This window comes from Sorex araneus, chromosome X, assembly GCF_027595985.1.
Source record: "Sorex araneus isolate mSorAra2 chromosome X, mSorAra2.pri, whole genome shotgun sequence".
Lineage (NCBI taxonomy): Eukaryota > Metazoa > Chordata > Mammalia > Eulipotyphla > Soricidae > Sorex > Sorex araneus.
This window is the reverse complement of record NC_073313.1, coordinates 316,814,031-316,841,269: the sequence shown is the minus strand read 5'-3', so window position 1 is coordinate 316,841,269 and position 27,239 is coordinate 316,814,031. Positions and strand designations below refer to the sequence as shown.

Below are 27,239 nucleotides of genomic sequence, written 5' to 3'. Positions count from 1 at the left end.
TGGGGCTGGCCAGAACAGACTGTTTCCTTAGCTGTCAGGTTTCTGGCTTGGGATTGCTTTCCTGTCTTTTTCACCATAGATTCTGTACCCACAGTATGAACTCTTCTCAGGACGGGTTCCATTTCTCTGTCTACTCTTCCTTAGGATGAGATCCATCTTCTCCATGATGACAGAGGGCCTGTTTTAGAAGCTTTGGTGGCCAGGGCCATTCGAAACATTGAAATGACCCAAGAGGATGTGCGGCTCATTGGTCTTAGCGCCACCCTTCCCAACTACGAAGATGTGGCCACCTTTTTGCGTGTCGACCCTGCTAAGGGCCTTTTCTACTTCGACAACAGGTAGGAGGTCGCAGAGGAGGAGGTTTCGCTTGGATGTCATTTCTGTTCTCGTGCGTTGTCCTGGGAGTAACTCATTTGGGGGGGTTTGTAAGGACTGTAGGGCTTTGGTGTGGTGCGGAATCAGAATGGAATATAGTCTCAGGGGCAATGAAAAGGAATGTTGGTTGCTCCGTATTTTGTACCAAAATCTGCCTTTATCTTTTCTATTCAATTTCTAGCTTCCGCCCAGTGCCTCTGGAGCAGACTTATGTGGGCATCACAGAAAAAAAAGCTATCAAGAGATTCCAGATCATGAATGAAATCGTCTATGAGAAAATCATGGAACATGCTGGAAAAAATCAGGTCTATGGCTACTTGTTTTTCTTGAACTTTATTCGTCTAAAGTTTTGATTTAAAGTTTTGATAGAACAAAATTGGCAAAGAGAAAGACAACACAGATCACAAACAAAAAGCGATAGGGTTTACTATAAAATCGGTGTGTTCGTGGAAAGAATAATAAAGGAATAGTTATAAAAAAGGGATTGAACCTAGGGCCTCACATACGCAAGGTGAGTGCTCTGCCACTGAGATGCGTCCTATTCCTCAAGAACTTTTGTATTTTGTTTTTGGGCCATGCCTGCCTATACTCAGGGGTTGTTCCTGGCTTTGTATTCAGGGGTCACTCCTGGCACTGCTTACTCAGGGGACCATATGGGATACCAGGGATTGAATCGGAGTCAGCTGCAAGGCAAGCACCCTACCTGCTATACTATCGCTTTGGACCCTCCCTCAAGAACTTTATAACGTTGACAGAACAAAAGGGTAAATTTCTCAAAGCCACCAACTACCTAAACTCAACATTGAAGAAATAACCTGAATTAGTTCTATGAAAGAAATTGAATTCGTAATTTTTTAAACTTCCTAGAAAGAAATCCCTAGATCCAGATATTCTTCTACATTATTAAGAGTCTTCTTTTGAATGATTTGGGTCCAGCTATTGCTCCAGCCCCCCATTACTGGTTTTTTTTTTTTTTCTTTTTGGGTCACACCCAGCGATGCTCAGGGGTTACTCCTGGCTTTGCACTCAGGAATTACTCCTGGCGGTGCTTGGGGGACCATATGGGATGCCGGGGATTGAACCCGGGTCGGCCGCGTGCAAGGCAAACGCCCTACCCGCTGTGCTATCGCTCCGGCCCCCCCCCCATTACTGTTTTAGTGGTTTTTCAGGTAGTTTTCTTCAGGTGGATTAGAATCTTGTTAGGTGGAGAGTGGGTGAGGAGAATGAATGTAAATCTACCACCACACCACTACCTAAACTGTACCTAAATAACAACAGCAACAGGGGCTGGAGCAGTAGCACAGTGGGTAGGTAGGGAGTTTGTCTTGCACGAGACCGACCCAGGTTCGATTCCCAGCATCCCATATGGTCCCCTGAGCACCGCAAGGGGTATTCCTGAGTGTAGAACCAGGAGTAACTAACCCCTGTGCGTCGTTGGGTGTGACCCAAAAAGAAAAAAAAAATAACAGCAACTAAAAGTATCTTAGCGAGGAGTATCTTTGATATTTTTACTAAGTATTCAGGAGAAAGTGTGAACACACAGCTTTAGACTTGGGAGTGATTCCTTGGTGTCCTGTGGATGTGGGGTACAAACCATTCTTGACTACATGTAAGGCAAGTTACCGTGATCGATCCTGTTACTCACTCTCATGCCTTGAGTGCTGTGTTTCTAGATAGTGACAAACTGTGATTTCTGTTTAGGTGCTGGTGTTTGTCCATTCCCGGAAGGAGACTGGGAAGACGGCCAGGGCCATCCGGGACATGTGCTTAGAGAAGGACACTCTGGGTCTGTTTCTGAGAGAGGGCTCGGCCTCCACAGAGGTGCTTCGAACAGAAGCTGAGCAGTGCAAGGTGAGGCGAGGCTGCCCCCATCTCATTCCTACCTGGTGACAGACTCGGTCAAGGTCACATTTGCTGGGTGTAAACAGGTCTCCTATGAAAGACTGACTGGTCTCCAGAGGTTTCCCCAGGGAGGCTGTTCTTGTTCAGTGCCCATTTTTTCTGCACCTAGAATCTGGAGCTGAAGGATCTCCTCCCCTATGGCTTTGCGATCCATCATGCAGGCATGACCAGAGTTGATCGAACACTTGTGGAGGATCTTTTTGCTGATAAACACATTCAGGTGAGGTTATACCAAAAGTCTGCACCTGGAACTTCATTGTATTCTTCCTCTGGTGACCCAGGTCAGAGGGTGGTAGACAAAGTTCTCCTAACTCATCCCAAGAAAGTGAGTAAGGAGCAAAATGAGTGCTGGGGCGACTCCACAAATTTGTCAGACTAAGACTCCTAAGATCAGGATGCTTTTCTCACCTTCTCTCAGATGGCCTGTGTATGCTAATGGTCTCGGAGCTGCAGTTCGATGATTGGGGTTCTGCTGCAGCTTCCAGGACCTGGAACCGTTGGTAGTGAATAGGTTGTTAGGAGAAAGAGATGAACAGGTTTTGGCTGGATGAGGAGTCCAAGGGCTCCTTTGATCTTTATTCCCATGTCCTAGTGACAAGTGTGCGACCCACCCAAGTTCTGCCAGGAGCTTGGAAGCCATTTCCTGAAGGTGGGGTGTGACTGCTCTGTGGTAGCACCTGTTCTCTCTGTTGCCTCTCTAGGTCTTAGTTTCTACAGCAACCCTGGCGTGGGGTGTGAATCTCCCTGCACATACGGTCATCATCAAAGGCACTCAGGTGTATAGTCCAGAGAAGGGGCGCTGGACGGAACTGGGTGCGCTGGACATTCTGCAGGTATGGAGCCTTGGGGTTCATTCTGAGAGGAGGAGTATGTCCTGTAGAGGAACTACGGGGATGCCAGAGAGATCTCGGGTGGAGGGGTAGCCTGAGGCAGGAGCCTGGCTTGAGCCCGGGTATTCTTGCTGTCTCCGACTTAGATGCTGGGCCGTGCAGGCAGACCCCAGTACGACACGAAGGGTGAAGGCATACTCATCACTTCTCATGGGGAGCTCCAGTACTACCTGTCCCTGCTCAACCAGCAGCTCCCCATCGAGAGCCAGATGGTGTCGAAGCTGCCTGACATGCTCAATGCGGAGATCGTGCTGGGGAATGTCCAGAATGCAAAGGTAGGGGTGGACTCTGTCCTTGGCGCTGTGGCCTTCTTCCGGGAAGTGGCAGTGATGGAAGTCGGTGCTCCCTGACAGCCAGCGCCCTCCACTCCTGCCCTCCCTTCACCCCTCATCTTCATTGTAGCCCTCGTCAGTTTCTGTTGTCTGCTGCCAACATTTGCCCCTGCTACAAATATCTTACCAAGGAGTGTCCTTAAGATTTTTACTAAGTATTCAGGAGAGAGTGGGAACATCCAGCGTGAGACTTGGGAGGTGATCCTTGGTGCCCTGTTGGAACATTTCATTTGGGTATCAGTTCTCTGTGCCCAGGCCCACAAGAGATGTCTTGTAGGACGCAGTGAACTGGCTGGGCTATGCTTACCTGTACATACGAATGCTCCGGTCCCCGACGCTCTATGGTATCTCTCACGATGACCTCAAGGGAGACCCCCTGCTTGACCAGCGCCGACTGGATCTGGTTCACACGGCAGCCCTGATGCTGGATAAGAACAATCTGGTCAAGTATGACAAAAAGACAGGCAACTTTCAGGTGAGTGGGCTCTTGGCTGGCATGAGGCCCTGGAGAGACTGTCCACCTGCTCTGTCACTTTCCTTACTGTCCAGTCGCAGTAATCGAGCAGTGGGGAAAGGAAAACCAGGACTATAGAATGGTCTTATTAAACCTGATTGTGCCTCTCAGTACCTGTATTGCAAACCGTAATGCCTAAAAGTAGAAAGATAGTGGGGGAAATTATCTGCCATAGAGGCAAGGGGAGGAATGGGGTGGGGGGCAGGTACTGGGGACATTGGTAGTGGAAAATGTGCACTGATAGAGGGATGGGGTTAGATCATTGTATGACGGAAACTCAAACATGAAAGCTTTGTAACTATCTCATTGTGATTCAATAAAAAAAAGAAGAAAGTTAGTGTCGGTGCTAGTACAGCAGGTAGGGTGCTTGCCTTGCTTGCGGCCAATCTAGGTTTGATCCCTGGCATCCCATATGGTCCCCTAGCACTGCCAGGAATGTTTCATTAGCTCTAGATATTCTAGATATTTTTTTATCCTTGTATCTGGTCGATATTAAAAGGCATTTCTATAAACAAAAATAATAATAATAATAAACCTGGTTGCTTCCTTCCCACAAGTTGGGGCGGGTGGTTAACGTCCGTCTTCCCCGCGTGGTGTGAAGTCGCTGTCGGCCAGCCCATCAGGCTGTCTTCCTGTGCTTGGGCCAGGCCTGCGTGTTCCTGTAGCTCGTCTAGGGGATACCTGCTCTGCAGAGTCAGTGAGGTGAGCTCTCAGTGGTCAGCACTGGATGGCATTTCCCCTTGCCGTAGGTGACGGAACTGGGCCGTATCGCCAGCCACTACTACATCACCAACGACACGGTGCAGACCTACAACCAGCTGCTCAAGCCCACCCTGAGTGAGATAGAGCTCTTCCGGGTCTTCTCGTTGTCCTCCGAGTTTAAGAACATCACAGTGAGAGAGGTGAGCCCTGCGGCTTTCGGGGACAGGGTGCAGCTCCTCAGGCCAGCGCGCTGACCAGCTTCTCGGCTGCCTGGCTTTGCCTTGACCCAGTTCCTTCTGGGTACAGGAGGAGAAGCTGGAGCTGCAGAAGCTGCTGGAGCGGGTGCCCATCCCTGTGAAGGAGAGCATCGAGGAACCCAGTGCCAAGGTGAGTCTAGAGCCTCAAGCAGGTTGTTACTGTCATCTCCTGCAAGATGAGCCTTGAGTTTGTGCTGGGCCTCCTCCCTGCTTTTGCATCCTTGCATGTATGTTTTACCGGGAGCAGCAGTGAGTTGCTGCCAGCTGGTGAAGAGCTGAGGGAGACCACCCCGCTGTGCACACTCAGCAGAAACATGATTCCTTACTTGGCCTCTCCGGTTGCCCTTGCTCTGTTCCAGATCAATGTGCTGCTCCAGGCCTTTATCTCGCAGCTGAAACTGGAGGGCTTTGCTCTGATGGCCGACATGGTCTACGTCACACAGGTGAGCGCTTCAGTAGGCCCCGTGCCTTGGGTGCTGTGTGTTCTGGAGACGGTAAACGCGGTGCTCTGAGAGAGGAGCACTGAGTTTTGCCTTCATGGGTCAGCCGTTCTCACTGCAGGCAAGGCCTTCCAGCAGAGTGAGCTCCTGCAGAACCCTCGGGACCTTTGGGCTATTAGCTTTCCTCCAGGGCAGCTCTGCACTGAGGCTGCTGGGCTCAGAACAACCAGAAGCGGCACTGGATGATCAGTTACTGCATGTCTTTATGTCACTGTTGTTTGATCTCTAAATGGGTTAAAAGTTTTAAAAAATAATGGAGTGTCAGGTCAGAGCCTGCATTAGTACAGATGTGGGGCTCCTGCCTTGCACACAGCTGACCCAGATTTTCCTGATACCACATGTGGTCCCTGAGCTCTGCAGGAGTAAATCCTGAGCACTGCTGGGTATAGCTCTCAAAAGTAATAATGCATTGAACATTAAGTGAAAATGAGGAGTAGGGTTTCACTTAGGTGACTGAGGCTTTTGTTTTGTTTTGGGCTTTTGACAGTGCCCAGGATTGAACCTGTGGCCTCATGCCTGTAAGACCTAATTTTTACCACAGAGTCTCATCCTTGGCTCGCTGTTGTGACTGTTGTGTTTTGTCAAGCATCTACCATTGGAGGGAGGAGAGTGACTGGGGTTTGGTTGGTTGTCTCAGCTGGAAAGAGACTGGCTGTGACTTCACCTGTGTGGGGGGCACTTCCTCTTTCTGCAGTCGGCTGGCCGATTGATGCGTGCCATCTTTGAAATTGTCCTCAATCGAGGCTGGGCACAGCTTACAGACAAGACCCTGAACCTCTGCAAGATGATCGACAAACGCATGTAAGGCCAGCGAGCTGGACACTAGCTGCCATGAGCCGGGGGTCCCTGGGCAAAGGGGGGTATTCACAAAGTCCCAGCATGTGTTTGCTCTGTGATCCCAATACATGTCGTGTGTTGTGAGTGTGGGTGCATGTTGGCAAGAGGAAAGGCACTTCAGGGCAGGGTTGGGGAGTGGAGGGCAGGTGGGGGCAAGGCTTGGCTCTTGGGCTTCCCTGCCGGCACCGTTTCCGAGATCTCTAATTCCTGGCGGCATGGCTGGTCTGTCTAGCCCAGAGCCCACTGCAAGGGTGGCTTGTTGGAGGCCTTGCCAAAGGGACTGAGATCCTGTCCCTTTGCTGACTAGGTGGCAGTCCATGTGTCCTTTGCGCCAGTTCCGGAAGCTCCCTGAGGAGGTAGTGAAGAAGATCGAGAAGAAAAACTTCCCCTTTGAGCGCCTGTACGACTTGAACCATAACGAGATCGGTGTGTAGACACTGCTCTCTCACTTCCTCCTTTTTTTTTTTTTTTGGCTTTTTGGGTCACACCTGGCAATGCACAGGGCTTACTCTTGGCTCTGCATTCAGGAAGTACTCCTGGTGGTGCTCTGGGGACCATATGGGATGTTGGGAATCGAACCCGGGTCAGCCGCATGCAAGGCAAACGCCCTACCCGCTGTGCTATCACTCCAGCCCCCCTTCCTCCTTTCTAGTTCCCTCTCACTTGTCACTGCTGTGCGGGGCAGGCTCTGGGTGTCAGGACTTGCCGGAGAGGGAAGGAAGTGCCTTCCTCTGGGGCCGAGAGCAGTACCTGCAGCTCTGCGCCCACTGCTGTCCTCACAGGGGAGCTGATCCGCATGCCCAAGATGGGGAAGACCATCCACAAGTACGTCCACCTCTTCCCTAAGCTGGAGCTGTCCGTGCACCTGCAGCCCATCACGCGCTCCACCCTGAAGGTGGAGCTGACCATCACGCCAGACTTCCAGTGGGACGAGAAGGTGGGGCCCAGATTGGCTTCGGGGGCCTGGGTGGCCGGGCTGTGCCCAGGCTGGCTCAGCTTCCTGTGACCCATGCCGCTGCTCTCAGGTGCATGGCTCCTCGGAGGCGTTCTGGATCCTGGTGGAGGATGTGGACAGCGAGGTGATTCTGCACCATGAGTACTTTCTGCTCAAGGCCAAGTATGCCCAGGACGAGCACCTCATTACGTTCTTTGTCCCGGTCTTTGAGCCACTGCCTCCTCAGTACTTCATCCGGGTGGTGTCTGACCGCTGGCTCTGTGAGTGTCCCCTCTCCTGTTCCCCAGGAACAGGTCCTTGTAGGGGCTCCTGAGAACACCTTGCACTCTGCAGTGGGCCTCCCATGTTCTAACCTGCTGTCCCTCCCGCAGCCTGTGAGACGCAGCTGCCCGTGTCCTTCCGACACCTGATCCTCCCGGAGAAGTACCCACCTCCCACCGAGCTCCTGGACCTGCAGCCCTTGCCCGTGTCTGCCCTGAGGAACAGCGCCTTCGAGAGCCTCTACCAAGAAAAGTTCCCCTTCTTCAACCCCATCCAGACCCAGGGTATGTGCTCCCATTTGGAAATTAAGTCTTTTGGAAATGTTTATTTTCTTAGTTTTTTGAGCTCTGCCCAGGGCTGCTCAGGGACTGCTCCCTGTAACATGCCCAGGATCCCAGCGGCGGTGGGGAGAAACCAGGCCTCCCCTTGGGCCTTTTAAGGTCACACAGAGACAGTTGTATTCTGTGGCGGTGGGGATCAGGGCCTGGGGACACTGTCCTCTATGGGAGCTCTCGGACATTCTGCTTGACCCAGTCCACATGGTCATTCCTCAGATATGGTCCTGCTGCCGCCCTGGTGCTCGAGCACTCACCTGAGTGTTCAGTGTCGGCTCTGCCCCTTCTGTTTCACGCCCAGCTTCATTCACAGCATGCCCGATGCTAGAGGGGGCAGAGTCGCCAGCTTCTGCTTCTTCTGCCTCTGGTACCCACAGTAAAGAAGCACACTTGGCCACATCTGCCTCTGGTGCTGGCCCCAATCTCCTTTTGGGGATGAGGGTGGTAGTGCCAGGATCGAACCCGGAACTTCAGACGTTCAAGGCATAGGCACTGCCACCTCCTACCCAGACTGCCCAGCCAGTCTCTTTGGCTCATGTGCGGGATGGGCAGTGGGGGTGGCTGCCATCTTGGGAAGCGGCTTATCCCCTGTGTTCTGAGCCTCCCCCTTCTGTGCTCACCATGCGGCTCTGACTTTCAGTGTTCAACACCGTGTACAACAGTGATGACAACGTGTTTGTGGGTGCCCCCACGGGCAGCGGGAAGACCATCTGCGCAGAATTTGCCATCCTCAGGATGCTGCTGCAGAACTCGGAGGGGCGCTGTGTCTATATCACCCCCATGGAGGCGCTGGCAGAGCAGGTGCCCAGGGGCTGGGGTCACCTGTGCGTGTTCCATCAGAGTCCAGACCCAGAGTGCTCAGCCCTGAAGTGTGCAGGGTCAACTGGGCGATGCTCTTTGCACTCTGATGGTCTTTCTCAGTCTGTGCACCAGCAGAGCAAGAAATCTCCTGCATGCCTTAAAGGGAGCGGGATTATTTCTCCCTCTCTCTAACCCCCCTCCCTCTCCCTCCCCCTCTCCCCATCTTTTCTCCTTTATTCCTGTCCTTCCCACCCCTCCCCATGTCCCTTCTTCCCCTCTCCCCTTTCCCATGCTTCTCTCCTTCCTGCCTCCCCCTCCCTCTGTCCCTCTTCTCTCTTTCCTCCCCATTGCCCCTTCTCCCCTCCCTCTCCCGCCTCCCCATGCTCCTCCCCTTCTTTAGAGCTTGTCACCTGCAGATCCCAGGTCTCAGTGTGGCATCTCGGTCAGTGAAGTGATGCCGCGCCTGGCCTGATACTTTTCTGCCCGTACCCACAGGTTTACATGGACTGGTATGAGAAGTTTCAGGACAGGCTCAACAAGAAGGTGGTGCTTCTGACGGGGGAGACCAGCACGGACCTGAAGCTGCTGGGCAAAGGCAACATCATCATCAGCACCCCCGAGAAGTGGGACATCCTCTCCCGGCGCTGGAAGCAGCGCAAGAACGTCCAGAACATCAACCTCTTCGTGGTGGATGAGGTCCACCTGATCGGGGGCGAGAATGGGGTACGACTTGGCCTAGGGGCTGGCACTTGTGTGGAGCTGCCTGTGGCCCTCTGAGGCTAGACCAGGCCAGCTCCCTGAGGGTCCCTCCAGGCCACTCCTGAAAGAGTTGAGGGGTTTTAGAGTTCTGGAAGTGGTGTCATCACTAAGTCGGTGTGAGGACACTAGAACCCCCAGTGAGAAGGGAGAAGCAGGGGGGTTAGGGGGCGACGTGTGAAGGGTCTCTCCAGTTGGGGGGTTATGTGGCCCTGGAGTGACCCTAACCTCTTCACCAGCCTGTCCTGGAAGTGATCTGCTCCCGGATGCGCTACATCTCCTCCCAGATCGAGCGACCCATTCGCATTGTGGCGCTGAGCTCCTCGCTGTCAAATGCTAAGGATGTGGCCCATTGGCTGGGTTGCAGTGCCACCTCCACTTTCAACTTCCACCCTAACGTGCGCCCCGTGCCCTTGGAGCTGCACATTCAGGTGGGCCCACTCTTCCTGCCCCCGTGCCCCGCGGGCCCCTCGGCCTGGCTCTGCTCACCTGTCCCCTCCCGGCCCTAGGGCTTCAACATCAGCCACACCCAGACTCGCCTGCTATCCATGGCCAAGCCCGTGTACCACGCCATCACCAAGCACTCGCCCAAGAAGCCTGTCATCGTGTTCGTGCCCTCGCGCAAGCAGACCCGCCTCACGGCCATCGACATCCTCACCACGTGCGCGGCTGACATCCAGCGGCAGAGGTGGGTGGGGGCCTGGCTTCAGGGGGAGCGTGGGGGTGGCGCCATCAGCTGAGTGTTCCCACACCCGCACTGCCCAGGTTCCTGCACTGCACTGAGAAGGACCTGATCCCCTACCTGGAGAAGCTCAGTGACAGCACGCTCAAGGAGACGCTGCTCAACGGGGTGGGCTACCTGCACGAGGGGCTCAGCCCCATGGAGCGGCGCCTGGTGGAGCAGCTCTTCAGCTCAGGTACCGTCCGCACAGGGAGGTGGTGTCTGTCCGCAAGGGTGATGCTGAGGAATGGGCTTTTGAGTGGGGGACACTGCTCATACTCTTACCTGTTACCTCTTCTTGTCTCAAGAACCTTGTGATGTAGGTGGCCAGGTCTCCCCACTGGCTGAGATGCAGGAGGGAAGACGGGGAAGGGCTCAACCTGCTTCTCCACACCAGGGCTTCGGCCCACTAGAAATTCTTGTCTTTTGTTTTTTGTTCTGTTTTTGCGTCTTTGTTTTTTTGAAGCGGCCACATTGTATTGTCCTGAAGGCTTACTTGTAAGGACTCTGAGCTCCGGGATCATTTGCCATTGTACTGTCTGGCCCTGTTTACTTTTTTCGGCAGAGGGCGGTGTTGCAGACACCATACCTGGCCTGGCTTGGAACCATGTGTGATGTAGGGGATTGAACCGGGGTCAGCCGTAGGCATTGCAGGCACCTTGTCCCCTGTACTGCACAATCTTTCAGCCCTAGAGTTGTTTCTCCGTAGATACCAGAGTCCCCGAAAATGTTAAGCTCGAGAGAGGACACAGCAAGTGACAGAGCTAAATCCCATGTTGATCTGGAATTTTATGCACACTTTGGGCCCTGCTTGGTGGCAGCACAATTAAGATGATCTGCCAGGATCATTTCCTGCCACTATTCTGTGCCTTTTCTCTCTGCTTTTGGGGATACCTTCAGAGAGTGAGAGCTGGGCTTTGCTGACGTTCATGTGCTGCGGAAGTGCCAGCAGTTCCCAGATCACACACATGGCCAAGGTGTTAGGCAGGTTTCGAAAGCCTCGCTGCCTCGGGGCTGCAGGTGCAGTTCCAGGCTGACCTTCTTTCCTCTGCCGGGGAGCAGCTGTGGCACAAAGCCGCCTTTCTTGACTCCAGCCCTCTGGAGTATTTTAGACCCTGTTCCCAGCAAGCTTTGCACTGAGTTCTGAAACATGACACAAGATACTGCTTGCCCAAGAGGTAGTAAAATGTGCCTCCCTCCTGGAGGGCGCCCTGTACTCAGTCTTCTCTCCTCTGCTACTCAGGGGCTATCCAAGTGGTGGTGGCATCTCGGAGTCTCTGCTGGGGCATGAGCGTGGCTGCCCACCTTGTGATCATCATGGACACCCAGTACTACAATGGCAAGATACACGCGTGAGTCCGGTGGTCCCACACTTCCCAGGAATCTCCTTCCTAAAACAAACCTGCCATCCACAGTACCAGAGACGAGCCACTAGGAAGAAAGGGAAATAAGTAGCAGGTTCTACCACGGTGTAGCTTTGAGAGGATCTAGAGTCTCAGATTGGGTCTCAGATTTTGAAATATGTTTGCTTTTGTAGTCTTAGTCCTCTTATATTTGCTGTCTGAGTTGAGAACCAGGAAATGGAAGAAGGAATCTTGGAGATTATGTAGTTAACCTCTGTATTTTATATTTAGGTAAAATGACTTGATCAGGGTCACATATTTTTGGTGACAAGAAGTAGGTTTGTTATTACTCTGGGAAATCTTGAACAATTTTTAATTTATTTATTTTTCTTGCCTTTTGGGTCACACCTAGCAATGTTCAGGGGTTACTCCTGGCTCTGCACTCAGGAATTACTCCTGTTAGTGCTTGGGGGACTATATGGAATGCCGGGGATTGAACCTGGGTCGGTCACGTGCAAAGCAAACTCCCCTACCTGCTGTACTATCACCCTGGCCCCTAGCTTGAACAATTTTAACACCTAATTTCCTCCACAAAATGCAGGTTATTGCGAAATGAGCTTTATTTTTATGGGCTTTTATTTTGTTTTGTTTGGGAACCATACCTGGTGAGGCTCAGCGCTTACTTCTGGCTCTCCATTTGGGGATCACTCCTGTTGGGTGTTCAGAGACCATATTGGGGTTCCCGCGCTTGAACCCAGGACAGGTGCGTGCAAGCAAGTGACCTGCTTGCTAAACAATCTGTTCGGCCCCTATGGGTTTACTCTTAAACGTATGAACCTGATTCTGGTTTGGATCCCTTTTTGGAGGCAAGGGGAGGTGATATCCCTTTACTAGTGATACTCTGGGGACCTAATGTGATCCCGGAGATTGAACTGTGTCAGCAGCAGTATACAGTGCAAGCACCTTAATTCCTATACTCTCTCTGGCCCTAGGTTTGAATTTTTTTTTTTTTTTCTTTTTGGGTCACACCTCGAGATGCACAGGGGTCACTCCTGGCTCATGCACTCAGGAACTACTCCTGGCGGTGCTCGGGGGACCATCTGGGATTCTGGGAATCGAACCTGGGTCAGCTGTGTGCAAGGCAAATGCCCTACCCACTGTGCTATTGCTCCAGCCCCTAGGTTTGAATTTTAAGATAGGAAACTTGACAACTTATAAGAGATACAGATATTTAATTTAGGAAGGTTGACTTACATAGTTGTTAAATTGTATGAGGGGTTGAACCCAGAGCTTCACACTTGAAAGGCGTGTTCTACTGTTGAGCTTTATGTACAGTCCTATATTCGAGAGCCAGATCTTGACGTGGTCAGGGACAACTACTGACTCTGCCAGGGAAGCAAGCAGTGCTGGGGATTGAAGCAGGGGCTTCTGTTGGCAGAGCATGCGCTGTGTCCCTCAGGCCATCTCCTTGCCTCTATAGTTGGTGTCTTAGGATTTATTTTCCTCTGTTTTATAGTTTTGGTTCTGGGACCCTGAACAAAGTTTGAGTTTCTGTCTTTGAAAATGAAAATGATGATGATGTATAGTATACAAGTGAGATGAGTGCCTAAACACACAAAACTCACAAGAATTTGGCTGTGATTTGCCCTTGTCTGCCTTTTCTTGGTGGCCCAGGAGTCAGCCTCCTGAGCATGGGCTCATTGATGCACCTTTGCCTTCTTTCTCTCTTTCTCCAGGTATGTGGATTATCCCATCTATGATGTGTTGCAGATGGTGGGTCACGCCAACCGCCCTCTGCAGGATGACGAGGGCCGTTGTGTCATCATGTGCCAGGGCTCCAAAAAGGTGAGCCCTTGCCTCAAGTACCAACTGGGGATCCTGAGCTTCAGGGAAAATTCTTTTCATTTTCCAACCGCTGGGTTGGCTGTTTTCACTTATATTTTTGTACCAATCTGTAGACTTCACATTGCCTTTGTAATACTCAGCCACATGAAATGGTATGGCCTTTGGGTTTTGCCACTGCTTTTTCCTCTCTGGCTGGTGACATCCTTTCTGTTGACCTCTTGTGTAACCAGCAATATTATGTGGGCAGAGGCCTTGGCTGTCCGAGTTTATCGCTCTCTGTGCAGCTGTTTCATTTTTATATTAACTCTTGGCAGACAACGGCCATCTGGGAGATTTCCTTTGATTTCCCCATAAGGGCAAATCCCCTATGGATTTGCCTTGGCCCCTCTTTCTCACTATATTGTCGTTTACCATTTTCTCCTCCCCAAACTACAGGATTTCTTCAAAAAGTTCTTGTATGAGCCGCTGCCAGTAGAGTCTCACCTGGATCACTGTATGCATGATCACTTCAATGCAGAGATTGTCACCAAGACCATTGAGAACAAACAGGATGCTGTGGACTACCTCACCTGGACCTTCCTGTACCGCCGCATGACACAGAATCCCAATTATTACAACTTGCAGGGTCAGTGGGCGTCCATGCACACATTACCCGTTGGTCTGTCAAGCCCTGCTAGCTGTGTCTCTGAGAGACCTTGCTTAACCCCTGACCCTCACAGGCATCTCGCATCGTCACTTGTCGGACCACTTGTCAGAGCTGGTGGAGCAGACCCTGAGTGACCTGGAGCAGTCCAAGTGCATCAGCATCGAGGATGAGATGGATGTGGCACCTCTGAACCTGGGCATGATCGCCGCCTACTATTATATCAACTACACCACCATTGGTATGGAATCACTGCTCAGGGGGCACACCTGGCACTGTTGAGAGAACCAAGCAGTGCCACGAGGGACTCTGCAGCTCAGGGGATGCAGACTCGCAGTTCAGCCCTTGGAGGCCTCTCCCTGGCCCAAGCTGAAGCAGCTTTCCTGGGAAGAGCTGATGGGGCTCCCGGTGCCCTGCGCACCGTCGGGCCGGAGCAAGACCAGGGCTGCAGCTGACCCTCTTTCCTGCTGCCTTCCACCTGCTTCTGACACCCAAATCGTCTTTCTTCTCAGAGCTCTTTAGCATGTCCTTGAATGCCAAGACGAAAGTGCGAGGGCTTATCGAGATCATCTCAAACGCGGCTGAGTATGAGAACATCCCCATCCGGCATCATGAAGACAACCTCCTGCGGCAGGTGCGGACGGCCTTGCGCTTCTGAACACCCTGGGATTGAACGTTGACCGGTGTGCCGAGAGCATGTGGTATCCCTTTCACCAGGAGGAAAATCCCAGCACCGCCCCCCACCCCACACACACACACTCGAGCTCTTTCCTGCCTCCCCTATACAATCTACACTCGCCTATTGCGCACACACACCCATTGCCATGTGACAGTTTGCAGGGAGGCAAGTCTGAGACAGGTGCTGCTTTATGCCTGAGAAAGGTCTCTTGTTACCTGCTCATCTCCAACTCTTTTTCTTCTCCTTTCAGTTGGCTCAGAAGGTGCCGCACAAGCTGAACAACCCGAAATTCAATGACCCACATGTCAAGACCAACCTGCTTCTGCAGGCACACCTGTCCCGCATGCAGCTGAGTGCCGAGCTACAGTCGGACACTGAGGAAATCCTTAGCAAGGTAGTGTGGGTGCAGGTGGGGGCCCCCTGTGGATTCTGTGAGCTGAGGCAGGTCCCAGCAAGCCTGCTCTTGTGCTCCTGTCTAGGCCATCCGGCTGATCCAGGCCTGTGTGGATGTCCTGTCCAGCAACGGGTGGCTCAGCCCTGCGCTGGCAGCCATGGAGCTGGCCCAGATGGTCACCCAAGCCATGTGGTCCAAGGACTCCTACCTGAAGCAGCTGCCTCACTTCACCTCAGAGCACATCAAGCGTTGCACAGACAAGGTGAGCCAGTCCCTACCTTGAGTCTGGGAGAGCAGGGCCTGGTTGCTGCGTATCCTGGACTCTAGGGCCAGAGGTGTGGGAGGGGTTGCACTGATACCATGCCTTCTGGCGATTTTGATGTGTTCCATAGTGAGGATTGTGTCCCTCCTCTAGTGGTGACTTCTGTGGGTGAGCTGCCAGTGTAAGAAGTGAAATGGACTATTGGGAGTTGGGCTCACTTGCTGTTAGTGCCCTTGCTTCCATCTTGACCTCTGCATGTCTCCTGCAGGGGGTGGAGAGTGTTTTCGACATCATGGAGATGGAGGATGAAGAGCGAAATGCATTGCTCCAGCTGAGCGACAGCCAGATCGCAGACGTGGCCCGCTTCTGTAACCGCTACCCCAATATTGAGCTGTCCTACGAAGTGGTAGAGAAGGACAGCATCCGCAGGTGAGCCCCCAGGGCCACGCCCCGCCCCAGGGGACCCTTCTGCCACTCCACTGACTCCCCTGCTCTTCTCCCCAGCGGTGGCCCTGTGGTGGTGTTGGTGCAGCTGGAGCGAGAGGAGGAAGTCACCGGCCCCGTGATCGCACCTCTCTTTCCACAGGTACATTCTCCAGGAGCCAGCACCATGCTGGGCTGGACTTGAGCCAACAGAAGCCTATTGGCCAGTCTGGCATACATTGCCCCAGGGAGAGACATTTAGAGTAATGGTGAAATCACAAGGTTAGGAAGTAACCTCAGCGCCATGGGTGTTTTGTTTTGTTTTTTTGGTTTTTGGGTCACACCCGGCGATGCACCGGGGTTACTCCTGGCTCTTCACTCAGGAATTACCCCTGGCGGTGCTCAGGGGACCATATGGGATGCTGGGATTAGAACCCGGGTCGGCCGCGTGCAAGGCAAACGCCCTACCCGCTGTGCTATCGCTCCAGCCCCATGGGTGTTTTTTTGTAGATTTTGGTTTTAAACACTTTGGATCAACATATTTTACAGTATTGTTGAGCTCTGTTAAGCTGCATTTATCTTAGGGCCCAGGAGATAGAGCCAACCCAGGCTTGATACCTGACATCCTGTATGGTTCCCAAGCCCTGCCAGGAGTAACCCCTTGAGCCCAGAGCTAGGAGTAAGCCCTGAGCATAGCTACGTGTGGCCAGAAACCAAAAGGGAAAAAAAAGATGCATGTCTTTAAATGGCTGTCAGACAATGGTCTTTTCTAGTTGGTGTTTCTTCTTTCTCATTCCATTTACACTGTTTCCAGTTGCTTGGTTCTTTACCAACAGGAAGAAAATCTGACCTTTAATTTGGGAGAATCATTGAAGATTGAAAGCAGATACAGTGTCATGCTTGTTTACAAACTAACTGAGCCTAGGGTCTGAGGGAAGAGCACTTAAATGAGAAGACAGGGTCTCTGAAGAAACAGTCTGCTTTACCCTCTTGTAGTCAAGCTCATCTTCATGTTAAGATGTTTTTCCCATCTGGCATTCTTTAAGAGCAATTCAAAGCTGCCAGCCTCTCAAAACTAGATCCCTAAATGTGGATTATGGGATTCAGTAGCAAGCATGAAGTAGAAGGGACTGCCAGATAGACGAGCCCAGGCGGACAGATGAGTTTGTGTGACTATTCTATCTTAAAATAGAGTTTTCCAAGGGGCTGGAGCTGGGGAAGGGCACCTGCCTTGCATATAGCCAACCCAGATTTGATCCTTGGCACCCCATCTGGTCTCCTGAGCACCACCAGAAGTAATTCCTGAGTGCAGAGACAGGAGTAAGCGCTGAACATTGCTAGGAGTGGCCCCACCTCCCAAAAGAAGAAATTTTAGAAAGCTTTCTATTTAGTTTTGGTTTTGCATATGGCTGTCAAGTTTTACATGCTGAAATTCTTGGGTTTTGGTAACTGCAGAAACGTGAAGAGGGCTGGTGGGTGGTGATCGGCGATGCCAAGTCCAACAGCCTCATCTCCATCAAAAGACTGACCCTGCAGCAGAAGGCAAAGGTGAGTGTGTCTGCCAACCCAGGCATGCTGAGATGTTGGTGGGCAGGAGCACCCCTGGGTCCAAACTCCGCCTGATTTCTGCTTGCTCTGTCTAGGTAAAACTTGACTTCGTGGCCCCAGCCACCGGGGCCCACAACTACACCCTGTACTTTATGAGTGATGCTTACATGGGCTGTGACCAGGAGTACAAGTTCAGTGTGGATGTGAAAGAAGCTGAGACAGACAGCGACTCCGATTGAGTTGCTCAAGAGGTGTTTCCTCTTGCAAAGAGGAGAGCTGAGCCTGCAGCGGGAGCATGGACAGCGGCGCCAGCCAGCCGTGCAGATGCTGGCCCAGCCTGCTCCTGTTCTATGCCACAACGTCTGTAGCTGCCCATAGGGACAGCGGCATCTTGCGTCACGTTTTTTTTGTTTTTTGTAGCGGTCCGGAGTTAGACATTCCAATTAAATAACATTAAGAAACCACTTCGTCTTGGCAGTGATTCCAAATTCAGTGGGGTTTTGCTTACTTAAGGCACTTGGCTAAAATTTATTCTGGGGAGGTGTTCCCCCTGGGGCATACACACTGGTGCTGGGCGGGGTGGCATGTATGTGGTGGTGGTGACTGAGCTCCAGGATACCCCATACAAAGCATACTTTGAACTGTCTCTGTTTCCAAGTCTTTAGCCACTGAAGTGGGTCAAGCTTGCTGTTTGCTGGCTTTGTTTTGCTTTGGGGGTTGGGGAGTTTCAGGGTTTACTCCTTGCTTTGTGCTCAGGGATCACTCTTGGCAGCACTCAGGGACCATATGGGTGCCAGTGAGTGAACCTTGCTCAATGTGTCCACGGCAAACACCTTACCAGCCCCACGCCTGCTGCTGGGCTGTCATCCTCAGCCTTTTCTGTCTATATGGAGTAGAGAATAGTTTTAGGTTCTCTTTAGTCAGTCCTTAGGCCACTTTCTCTGTGTATTACTCAGATGGCTCCCAGACCATCGGAACACACTGAACTAAGGTGGGGAGACAAACAGGTTTCTCAGGATCTTCAATGTCTGCTCACCTAAGCAAACATCTGAGAGGGGAGCGAGTGTGAAAAAGTGCCAGCTGCTGGAAAGAGTACAGGGAAGGGTTAAGGCAAGGGAGAGATAGTATAGGAAGGGGTTAAGGAGCTTGCCTTGCATGTGGCTAACCTGGTTTACATCCCTGATCCTAAGATTAAGAATCCCAGGGCTACAAGGATGCAAAAAAAGCATAGTAGAAATGACATCTGTACTATATATTCATTGCAGCACTATTCACAATAGCCAAAATATGGAAACAACCCGAGTACCCTAAAACAGATGAGTGGTTAAGGAAACGTTGGTACAACTACACAATGGAATACTATGCAGCTGTTAGGAGAGATGAAGTCATGAAATTTGCTTATAAATGGATAGATATGGAGAGTGCCATGCTAAGTGAAATGAGTCAGAGAGGGACAGACATAGAAGGACTGCACTCATTTGTGGAGTATAGAATAACATCACATGAGGCTGACACCCAAGGACAGTAGATGCAAGGACCAGGAGGATTGCCCCATAGTTAGAAGCCTGTTTCATGAGCGGAGGGAAGAAAGCAGATGGAATAGAGAAGGGATCACTAAAAAAATGATGGCTAGAGGATTCAGTCAGGGTGGGAGATGCATGCCGAAAGTAGATAATGGACCAAACATCATGACCTCTCAGTGTCTGTGCTGCAAGCCATAGTACCCGAAAGTAGAGACAGAGTATGGGGAATATTGTCTGCCATGGAGGCAGGGGGAGGGTGGGAAAGGGGGGGGGGTATACTGGGGATATTAGTGGTAGAGAGTGTGCACTGGTGGAGGGATGGGTGTTTGGTCATTGTGTGATTGTAACCCAAACATAAAAGCTTGTAACTATCTCACAGTAATTCAATAAAAATTTAAAAAAAAAGAATCCCAGGGCTGGGAAGATGGTATGATGGTATAGAGGTTAAGGTGCTTGCCTTAAAGGCAGCCAGCCCCAGTTAGATCCCTAGAACCATATATTTAACCCTGAGCATGGCCCAGAGTAGTCCAACAATAAAAAGTTGAGGCTGCCAAGAGTATTTAGGTTGTATTTACTAATAGTATAGTAAGAAAACTTTGGGGGCGGGGCTGGAGGGATAGCACAGCGGGTAGGGCGTTTGCCTTGCACGCGGCCGACCCGGGTTCGAATCCCAGCATCCCATATGGTCCCCTGAGCACCACCAGGGGTAATTCCTGAGTGCATGAGCCAGGAATGACCCCTGTGCATTGCCGGGTGTGACCCAAAAAGAAAAAAAAAAAAAAAAAGAAAACTTTGGGGGCAAGAGAGTATAGAGGATAAGGCGCTTTGTCTTGCAGCCTTGGTCCCCAGCACATCTGGTTCCCCGAGCCCTACCATGAGTGATCCTTGAGTAGTAGAGCCAGTTGGGGCCCTGAAACCAAACCAAAACAAAAAGAATTAAAACTGGGGGCTGGAGTAATAGCACAGCGGGCAGGGCGTTTGTCTTGCACGAGGCCGACCCGGGTTTGAATCCCAGCATCCTATATGGTCCCCTGAGCACCGCCAGGGGTAATTCCTGAGTGCATGAGCCAGGAGTAACCCCTGTGCATCGCCGGGTGTGACCCAAAAAGAAAAAAAAAAGAATTAAAACTTACTTGGAAAAAAAAATGAGGGCTAGTAATGTATCTCAGTGGTATAATGCATACCTCACCTGTATAAGGCCTTGGATTTGATCTCTGCACAGCATGACAATAGAAAATGCAGTGCTTTTAAAAATAACAATAAATTAGTGTTTATTGCAACAATAAATTGCAAGTGAAAAATAACTTGCAAAAACAAATCTAGGAAGAAGAAAGCTTTTAGTTTTACATTTTTGCAAATCCTTTGGTTTAATATAGTTAAACCTTTACAATCTGCTGAGTATTTGAGCTGAAATACAGTGAAGACTGATTAAGTTGGAAAAGGGAAAAGTTTTATAGTCTTTTCAAGTAGTTGTGGCCATTTGATACTACACTAAAAAGACTCTGCAAGTAGTTTATTAAAGACAATCTGGAATCTTAAACTTGATCAATGGGCTTTTTGTACTGTGACATTAAAACCCACTAGGTTAAGCTTACACATTGAATACATTTCTTAACCACAAAAGATTTTAACAGTTGGTATGAGTTATTTGGAAAATTATGTTTCACAGAATTATGCAATTCTTCCCAAAGTCCTAAGTCTCCATTCTATAAAGCCTGTTTGTTAATATCACCATCAGTTTCCTCAGAAAAGTTTAAGTACTGGGAAAATGCTAAACTCATGATAGCAATAGAAGTTTTCAGAAATTTTTTTTGAAAGCCACCACTTTATCATTGGCAACATTATGCATTTCTCTTGTATCAAAAACCAAAGGCCAAGTCTAACTTCTGAAGTTTTACCTGTTTCAGATAAAAATGGTATGCGTTGGGATTGGAGATATCTGTAGTATAGTGAGTAGGACGCTTGTCTTGCATGAGGCTGACCTGGGTCCAGTTCCCAGCTACCCATATGGTCTCCCAAGCACTGCCAGGAATAATTCCTGAATTCAGAGTCAGGAGAAATCCCCGAGCATCACCGGCCAAAAAAATCATACACCAAATTCAGCTTGCAACTCAGTTGTCTTGCTTTCAAGATGACCATTCTGTTTTTTTGAGGGCCACACCTGACTCCCAGACCTGGCATACTCCTGGCGAATTGGGGGATCATTCCTGGCAGGGGGTAATATGGGTGCTAGAGATCAAGCCTGGATCAGCTGGTCACAAGGCAAACATCTTACCCACTGAACTCTCCAGCCAAGGACAGTCATTTTTCAGTGCATGGAAGTGTTTTATAAATGCTTCCCACTGGCACAGAATGTGTCTTCCAGAGTCAAGATATAAAACAATTACAGTTCTGTATGGTCATTTCTCAGTGCAGTTGCCAGTGGTTGACCTCTCAAGGCCAAAAGTTCCCATCCCCCAAAGTTCTCAGGACTTCCAGGAGTCAAACCACATTTCAAAACATTTACCTCCAGCTCTTTTTTGGAGTGGTGGGAGAGGGGAACTGGACCACATCCAACTCAAGGGCTATTTCCTGGCTCTGCTCACAAGTGACCCCTGGCCTTGATCCAGGGACTATATGCAAGGCAACTACCTTAACCCCTTCTAGTGATCTCAAAATCATCATTTCTGTGGTATGAAAAGTTAAGGGAGGGCTATACCATGGGAACAGTCCTAAATAAAGACCTACTTAGAAATGACTGTCAAACATTTTGAGTACAAGTGAAGAATCGAATGTCTAAGGCAGTGCTTTTTCTTACTGATTTTGGGACCATATCCAGCATTACTCCTGGCTCTATGAACAGATCATTCCTGGCAGGCTCTGGGGACTATATATAGAGTGTCAGGGATGGAACCTGGGTCAGTCATGTGCGAGGCAAACACTCTACCCGCTGTACTGTGGCTCTGCACTTCCCCAGCCCTCACCCCCACCCCCATGTCCCTTATGAGCAATTCCATAAGGAGCCTTTTCAGGTTCGTGTGTGGGCTTCACACTTGCAAGGTACTATGCTCTAGGAGTCATGGCCTGATTCCCAAACAATCTTTTCTCCTCTGACCACCTCCACCACGAAAAGTTAATAGCACAAATATACTGTATGGATACCTTGTGAGCTAAATTTAGAACAAGGTCTGTAGCCAGCAGCGCACGGACCCTGCTGCTCCGCAGGTGTGATGCCACTGGTCTCCTGCCTTGATGCTGTTGATCCGTGAGATCCATGAAGCAGTATCAGGACAGATACCCCTCCACAGGGGTAAAGAAATTGAAGAATGCTGCTTTAGAGAGCCCAGAGTATTGTCTGAAAGATTACTTTGCTCCCCACCTCTTTTCTGTCCCCACTGAGAATCAATGAGCCAAGGCCAGTAAGAACTGTCCCATTTAGGGTTCATATCCTTCCCATTTATTTTTTAGCATTCTCTAGTTGCCAGCATAGCACATGACAGAAAGTACACTGGGGGATCTGAGGAAAACAGAGCTGTCTTACTTTCAAAACCAGGCTCCCTTCAAAGGCTTCCTTGGATATTCTGAACTTTGGATGGTAACAGGGATGAACGCAGGGTGTGACACGTTCAAGCTATGTGCTTGCTCAACCACTAATATCCCACAGTAATAGTCTTAAGTACAAGACTTGACCCGGAACTGAAGAAGGCAGGACCTGGTGCAGGAAAGGACTCACCATGGGATTCTTTCAAAAAGTGACTGTCCTCAGAAAGCAGGACTTGTGATTTCACATTTACTTCCATGAAGCTTGTGATTTCAGAAAGGTCTAAGAGGCCTCTACCCTGAAGCAAACAAAACCTGGCCTGACTACAATGGATGATGCTCTGAAGCTGTTTACCAAGAGTCAAAGGAGCAAAAAGAGTGTCTGTGACTTCACGGTTCCCCTTGAGTCCAAACTGAAGGAGCAGAACCAGATGAAGGTCTGAAATGCTCTTCAGGTTCTCTCAGTAACCAGGAAAAGTCTTTTCTAAGGAACCATAATGTTGTCCAAGGCAAAGGTAGTTCAGAGGCCCTCGGGCCGCTGGTACTTCCAGAAAGCCAGCTCTCCATCATCGCTGCAGGAGGCCAGGAGCCCCTGGTCTTTGGGGTTCCAGGCCACACAGTTGACATCCTGGGAATGTGCCTGAGGCAAGTGCACAGTGAGGGAGAAGGTGGGCTGCTGCGGATCTGAGCTGGGATCCTCTTCAAACACCCGGATGGCATCATCCCCACAAGCTGTAGCCAGAGCCCCTGTCAGCTGACACCTGGGAAGCATTCGGGCATCAGTGCAGCTGCAGGTGCCCGCCACCCCTGCACTCCCTCAACAGGGACACCTCAGCCAGAAGAGTCCTACAGCCCCAGCCGGCTCTTCTCAAGCTTTACTACACAGCTGGAAACCTCGAATCAAAGCCCTTCCTTGTTATATAGCCACAGATATCAACCCCTCAGTCTCCCCAAGTGCTGCACCAGGCCCCAAAATAATTAACCTAATTGGACAGAATTCGGATTGTGGAATTGTTGGCTTATGTTTCTCCCTTGCCTTATGAAGTTCCTCTCCTGATGAGTTGGGATCTGCATGTTTTTTGCCATGCCAGGGATGAAAGCCAGGGCCTTCAACCTGGTCCTATTATGAAATGCTCTTAATCTTTTTTTGGGGGTGTGGAAAGGGTATTTGGGTACCCTTGCCAGTGCTCAGAGTTGTGTCTGGGCACCGCTGTTAGAACTCAGGTTGGCCACTTCTGATTCTGTGCTCAGAGGCTGTTTCTAACAGTGACTGAGGGATCATGTGATCTCGGTGGTCAAACAAGCGTTCTCAGCCTGTGGAGCCCTCTCTCTGGTCCCCTCCTGGATTCTACCGTACTTTAAGTCTAATTCTGTTACTCTCATAAGCTTGCCAACAGGAAGCTTAGATAAACGTTCACTTTCCATTATTTAGGATTATTTCTAGGTGAGGTGAGGGCCTCTGTTATTAGGGGGTTTTCTGAGACTTTTTAAGGGCGAAATGGCTGTAACTAAATCATCAATTCCCCAGTTCTGAATCCAGGCCCCCTACTGCTAGAAGCTGCAGTTTTGCATGACTGTTATTGCCCCAACTGTGCTACCAGTGCAGCCACCAGCCTGTCTCCACACCATGGACCTGAGTGAGTCAGCTCAAAGTTACAGCTGGCCTGGCCTGATCTGAAGGAATGGACATGGCTGCTCTGGAATCCACTGACTCGGGCCTATGGGCGAACACACCAGTCCTTCCTCTCCTGAACTCGCTGACACAGGGAAGATGTGGACGGGGAGGTGGGGGGGGGGGGGGTCTTACCAGGCGACGTCGTAAATGGTCCTGGTGTGGAAGCCTGACAGGGTGCAGATACACTTCCAGCTGGGGTCAGAGCCACTGCACACCACCCCTGCATGACAGATGTCTCTTGAGACTGCGTTGTGTATTGCTCCCCCAGCCCCTGGGAGCAACTGTCTCACTGCAGAGAAAAGTCCTAACTGGCCCTTCTCTGCCCATCAGTCCTCGGATTGTGGAATTCTTGTCTTCCTGTGGACAACCTTCCTGTCCCCAACCTTGACGGTGTGTCTTCCCAACTTTGGCCAGACTGATTTTGGGGGGTGTTTCTGGGCAGTACTAGGGATCAATCAACCCCAGGGTCTTACAATATGTGAGGCTCTATTGCTAAGTTTCTTTCCTGGCCCCAGTCTGGCTCTGTGCTCAAGGATCACTCCTGAAAGTGCTCAGGTGACCATATGTGGTGAGATATCGAACTCGGGCTGGCCACACCTGAAAGGCAAGTGCCTTACCCACAGTACTATTTCTTTGTCCCCTGACTTTTATTTTCCCCTTAGTTCGTGGGTCACATCAGACTGCTCAGAGGCTACCACTGGCTTAGGGCTACATACAACACAGGCTCTCAGTTCCATGAGCACGCTCTCCAGCCCCCCGTTTCTTTCTTTAAAAACCCTTTAATTGGAGGGGCTGGAATAAAGCACTTGTCTTACGTGCAGCTGACTGGGGTTTGATCCCTGGCCCTCCATATGCTTCCCTGAGCCTAGCCAGGTGTGGGCCAAAAACAAAACTAAAGAACTCTTTGCTGGAGGCTAGAGCCTGCCACCAGTCAGCCCAACCTGCTTTATTTCTCCCAAGTCTTCATATCATACCGTTTGCTCCATCTAAATGACACACTGCTGCTGTTTCTACAATCAGTGCAGTTACTTATGTGCACTTTTTTTCCTTTGGTTTTTGGGTCACACCCGGCGATGCACAGGGGTCACTCCTGGCTCATGCACTCAGGAATTACTCCTGGCAGTGCTTGGGGGACCATATGGGATGCTGGGATTCGAACCCGGGTTGGCAGCATGCAAGGCAAACGCCCTACCCGCTGTGCTATTGCTCCAGCCCCTCACCCAGAATTTTCTTGAGTAAATCCTACACATCCTTCCGAGTCCAGTTTCTCTTGAGCCAAGCTTGCCCAGAGTGTTCCCATACTCATTCTGGAGCCCCTCCTCGCACATCTTATTTCTGACTTCTACTTGCTAGAATTCATCGATGCGTCTTAGCCCCTGGTAGACGTAAACAAACCCCAGAAGCTGAGCTGCCATTTACTGGCCCACCACCAGCCCCTCACCTTGCTCGTTGCCTGGCAGATACTGGCGCCAGATGCGCACTGTCCGGTCATCGCTGCAAGAGGCCAGGCGCTGGCCGCTGGGGTCAAACGCCAAGCTCCACACTGTGGATTCATGGCCCTCAAGGGTGGCACAGCACACCCAGTCATCCTCTTCCTCTCGGTAGAGCTTCACAGTGTCATCATAGCTGGCAGAAGCTAGCAACTGAGGTGGAAGGAAAACAGAATGTATAGGTAGAACCCAGGAGATGCTCAGGCAGGGGGGTTCTGGGGATTTGTTGTGAGACAGAGCTCTCTGAAACAGCCACGCTGCGGCTGAAAGGCTGGAGGAAGGCTGGGGCACAAGCGTGCAGACCAGATTTCCTTCTCACTTCTTACCTCCTGGCTTGGGTGCCAAACCACATGCTTTACATCCTGTGTATGGGAGTTGAGGACACTGACACACTCATACTCATCTTCTTCATCAACTGTGGAAGGAAAACTCATGAGCCAACTGTGTCAGGCACACACAGGTAGAGAAGGGTGTCTGCCCAGCCTCCAGAATGCACCCGCGGTGCCCCCGACTCACCTTCCCAGACCCACACACTCTTGTCTCTGCTGCAGGTGGCCAGGAGGTTACCAGATGGGGCCCAGGCCACAGACTTGACCTCATTCTCATGGCCCTCCAGAGTGGTGACACACTGTGAAGAGTGGGGAGGAGCTAAACATCAACAAGAGCTCAGGCTTCCCTGGGGCGGGGGGGGGGGGGGGGGGGGGGGGGGGGGGGGGGGGGGTGTCTAGTCCTGGCTCTGCCCTACAGGCTCAGGTCCCTGGCCCCGAGAACAAACAGGCAACAGCAGCCCAGGCCTGGTTACCTCAAAGTCATCCTGGTTCTTCTTCCAAATGCAGGTGGTAGCATCAAAGCTGGCAGAGGCCAGGTAATTCCCACAAGGGGACCAGGCCACCTTCCGCACCGTGCGCTGGTGGCCTTCGGACAGGACAGATTTGCAGATCCAGCTGTCACCTAGAAGCCGAGGGGCGAGCACCAGAGCCACACTGGGGCACAAAGGCAGGCGGTGAGTTTAACACCACGCTTCTGCAAGGATGTGAGCGACTCTACTCCGGGAGGCACCCTGCAGCGGGTAGCCTTCACGTCAGGGTCCGAGGAGCCTGAGTGCCCTCGGTACATTTGCACCCCAAGATGTCAATCTTACTTTCCCGGGTCGGCGCGGCGGCGGGCGGGCGACGTTCCTGCAGCCCTCCCCCCGTTATTTCCCTGCCTGGGCCGCGGTTACACTTGCCCCAACAGCTCTGGCCCGCGTGCGGGCGGGCGGTTCTGCTGCTGGTCCTCCGCCCATGAATTCTTTCCCGGGAAAGCGCACACGTAACTCCCTCGCCGGCTGCGCGGCGCTGGGCAGCTGGGGTCGCGCCGCCCGCCGGGCCTTACCCTCCTTGCCCCAGATGCGGACTCGCCGGTCGCCACCGCACGAGGCCAGCAGCGTCCCCGCGGGGTTCCAGGCCAGGAACCAGCAGCGGGAGTCCGGGTGCGCCGGGACACGGCCGAGCAGCACGAGCGACTCCTTCATGGCGGCCGGAGCGGCGGCGAGGCCCAGGGAGGGCCGGGTGGCCGGAGGCAGTCGAGGCGACAGCCGGTCCCCTACAGCGACCCCCTCTCAAGGTGCACTCCACCTCTCCGGCCGCCGGGTCCGGCAGCTTCCGCCCGAGCGCCCGGGTCGTCCTGGGAACTGAAGTGCCCGCTCCTGCGGCCGCGCTGCCCCCTGGGAATTGTAGTTCCGTGCCCTGCCCGCAGCCCGGAGCATTGCGTTGAAC

At 51.5% G+C, this 27,239-nt stretch overlaps 2 protein-coding genes across 2 annotated transcripts in view; one reads left to right on the top strand and one right to left on the bottom strand.

The window, feature by feature from the left end:
- Window positions 1-17,739, top strand: part of SNRNP200 (small nuclear ribonucleoprotein U5 subunit 200) — a 29,415-nt gene extending 11,676 nt beyond the window's left edge. Inside the window, exons 15-45 of the mRNA XM_004609232.2 lie at window positions 145-338; window positions 557-680; window positions 2,077-2,226; window positions 2,387-2,497; window positions 2,979-3,110; window positions 3,254-3,442; window positions 3,777-3,974; window positions 4,763-4,915; window positions 5,022-5,102; window positions 5,332-5,415; window positions 6,167-6,273; window positions 6,617-6,735; window positions 7,092-7,246; window positions 7,335-7,524; window positions 7,636-7,809; window positions 8,501-8,661; window positions 9,157-9,384; window positions 9,657-9,848; window positions 9,927-10,105; window positions 10,183-10,334; window positions 11,382-11,490; window positions 13,218-13,326; window positions 13,762-13,951; window positions 14,046-14,210; window positions 14,482-14,603; window positions 14,899-15,042; window positions 15,128-15,304; window positions 15,573-15,733; window positions 15,809-15,890; window positions 17,183-17,275; window positions 17,371-17,739. Coding sequence (XP_004609289.1) covers window positions 145-338; window positions 557-680; window positions 2,077-2,226; window positions 2,387-2,497; window positions 2,979-3,110; window positions 3,254-3,442; window positions 3,777-3,974; window positions 4,763-4,915; window positions 5,022-5,102; window positions 5,332-5,415; window positions 6,167-6,273; window positions 6,617-6,735; window positions 7,092-7,246; window positions 7,335-7,524; window positions 7,636-7,809; window positions 8,501-8,661; window positions 9,157-9,384; window positions 9,657-9,848; window positions 9,927-10,105; window positions 10,183-10,334; window positions 11,382-11,490; window positions 13,218-13,326; window positions 13,762-13,951; window positions 14,046-14,210; window positions 14,482-14,603; window positions 14,899-15,042; window positions 15,128-15,304; window positions 15,573-15,733; window positions 15,809-15,890; window positions 17,183-17,275; window positions 17,371-17,514 — 4,569 coding nt within the window. The 3' untranslated portion in view covers window positions 17,515-17,739. The remainder of the gene's footprint in view (window positions 1-144; window positions 339-556; window positions 681-2,076; window positions 2,227-2,386; window positions 2,498-2,978; window positions 3,111-3,253; window positions 3,443-3,776; window positions 3,975-4,762; window positions 4,916-5,021; window positions 5,103-5,331; window positions 5,416-6,166; window positions 6,274-6,616; window positions 6,736-7,091; window positions 7,247-7,334; window positions 7,525-7,635; window positions 7,810-8,500; window positions 8,662-9,156; window positions 9,385-9,656; window positions 9,849-9,926; window positions 10,106-10,182; window positions 10,335-11,381; window positions 11,491-13,217; window positions 13,327-13,761; window positions 13,952-14,045; window positions 14,211-14,481; window positions 14,604-14,898; window positions 15,043-15,127; window positions 15,305-15,572; window positions 15,734-15,808; window positions 15,891-17,182; window positions 17,276-17,370) is intronic.
- Window positions 17,740-22,211: 4,472 nt separating this feature from the next.
- On the bottom strand, window positions 22,212-27,161 carry CIAO1 (cytosolic iron-sulfur assembly component 1). The gene is made up of 7 exons (XM_004609233.2): window positions 26,857-27,161; window positions 26,285-26,433; window positions 25,999-26,110; window positions 25,809-25,897; window positions 25,434-25,635; window positions 24,125-24,212; window positions 22,212-23,078 (listed from the first exon to the last, which is right to left on the bottom strand). Exons 1-7 carry the CDS (start codon window positions 26,993-26,995, stop codon window positions 22,838-22,840), a joined length of 1,020 nt encoding a protein of 339 aa, XP_004609290.2. The 5' UTR covers window positions 26,996-27,161; the 3' UTR covers window positions 22,212-22,837.
- Window positions 27,162-27,239: the final 78 nt, after the last annotated feature.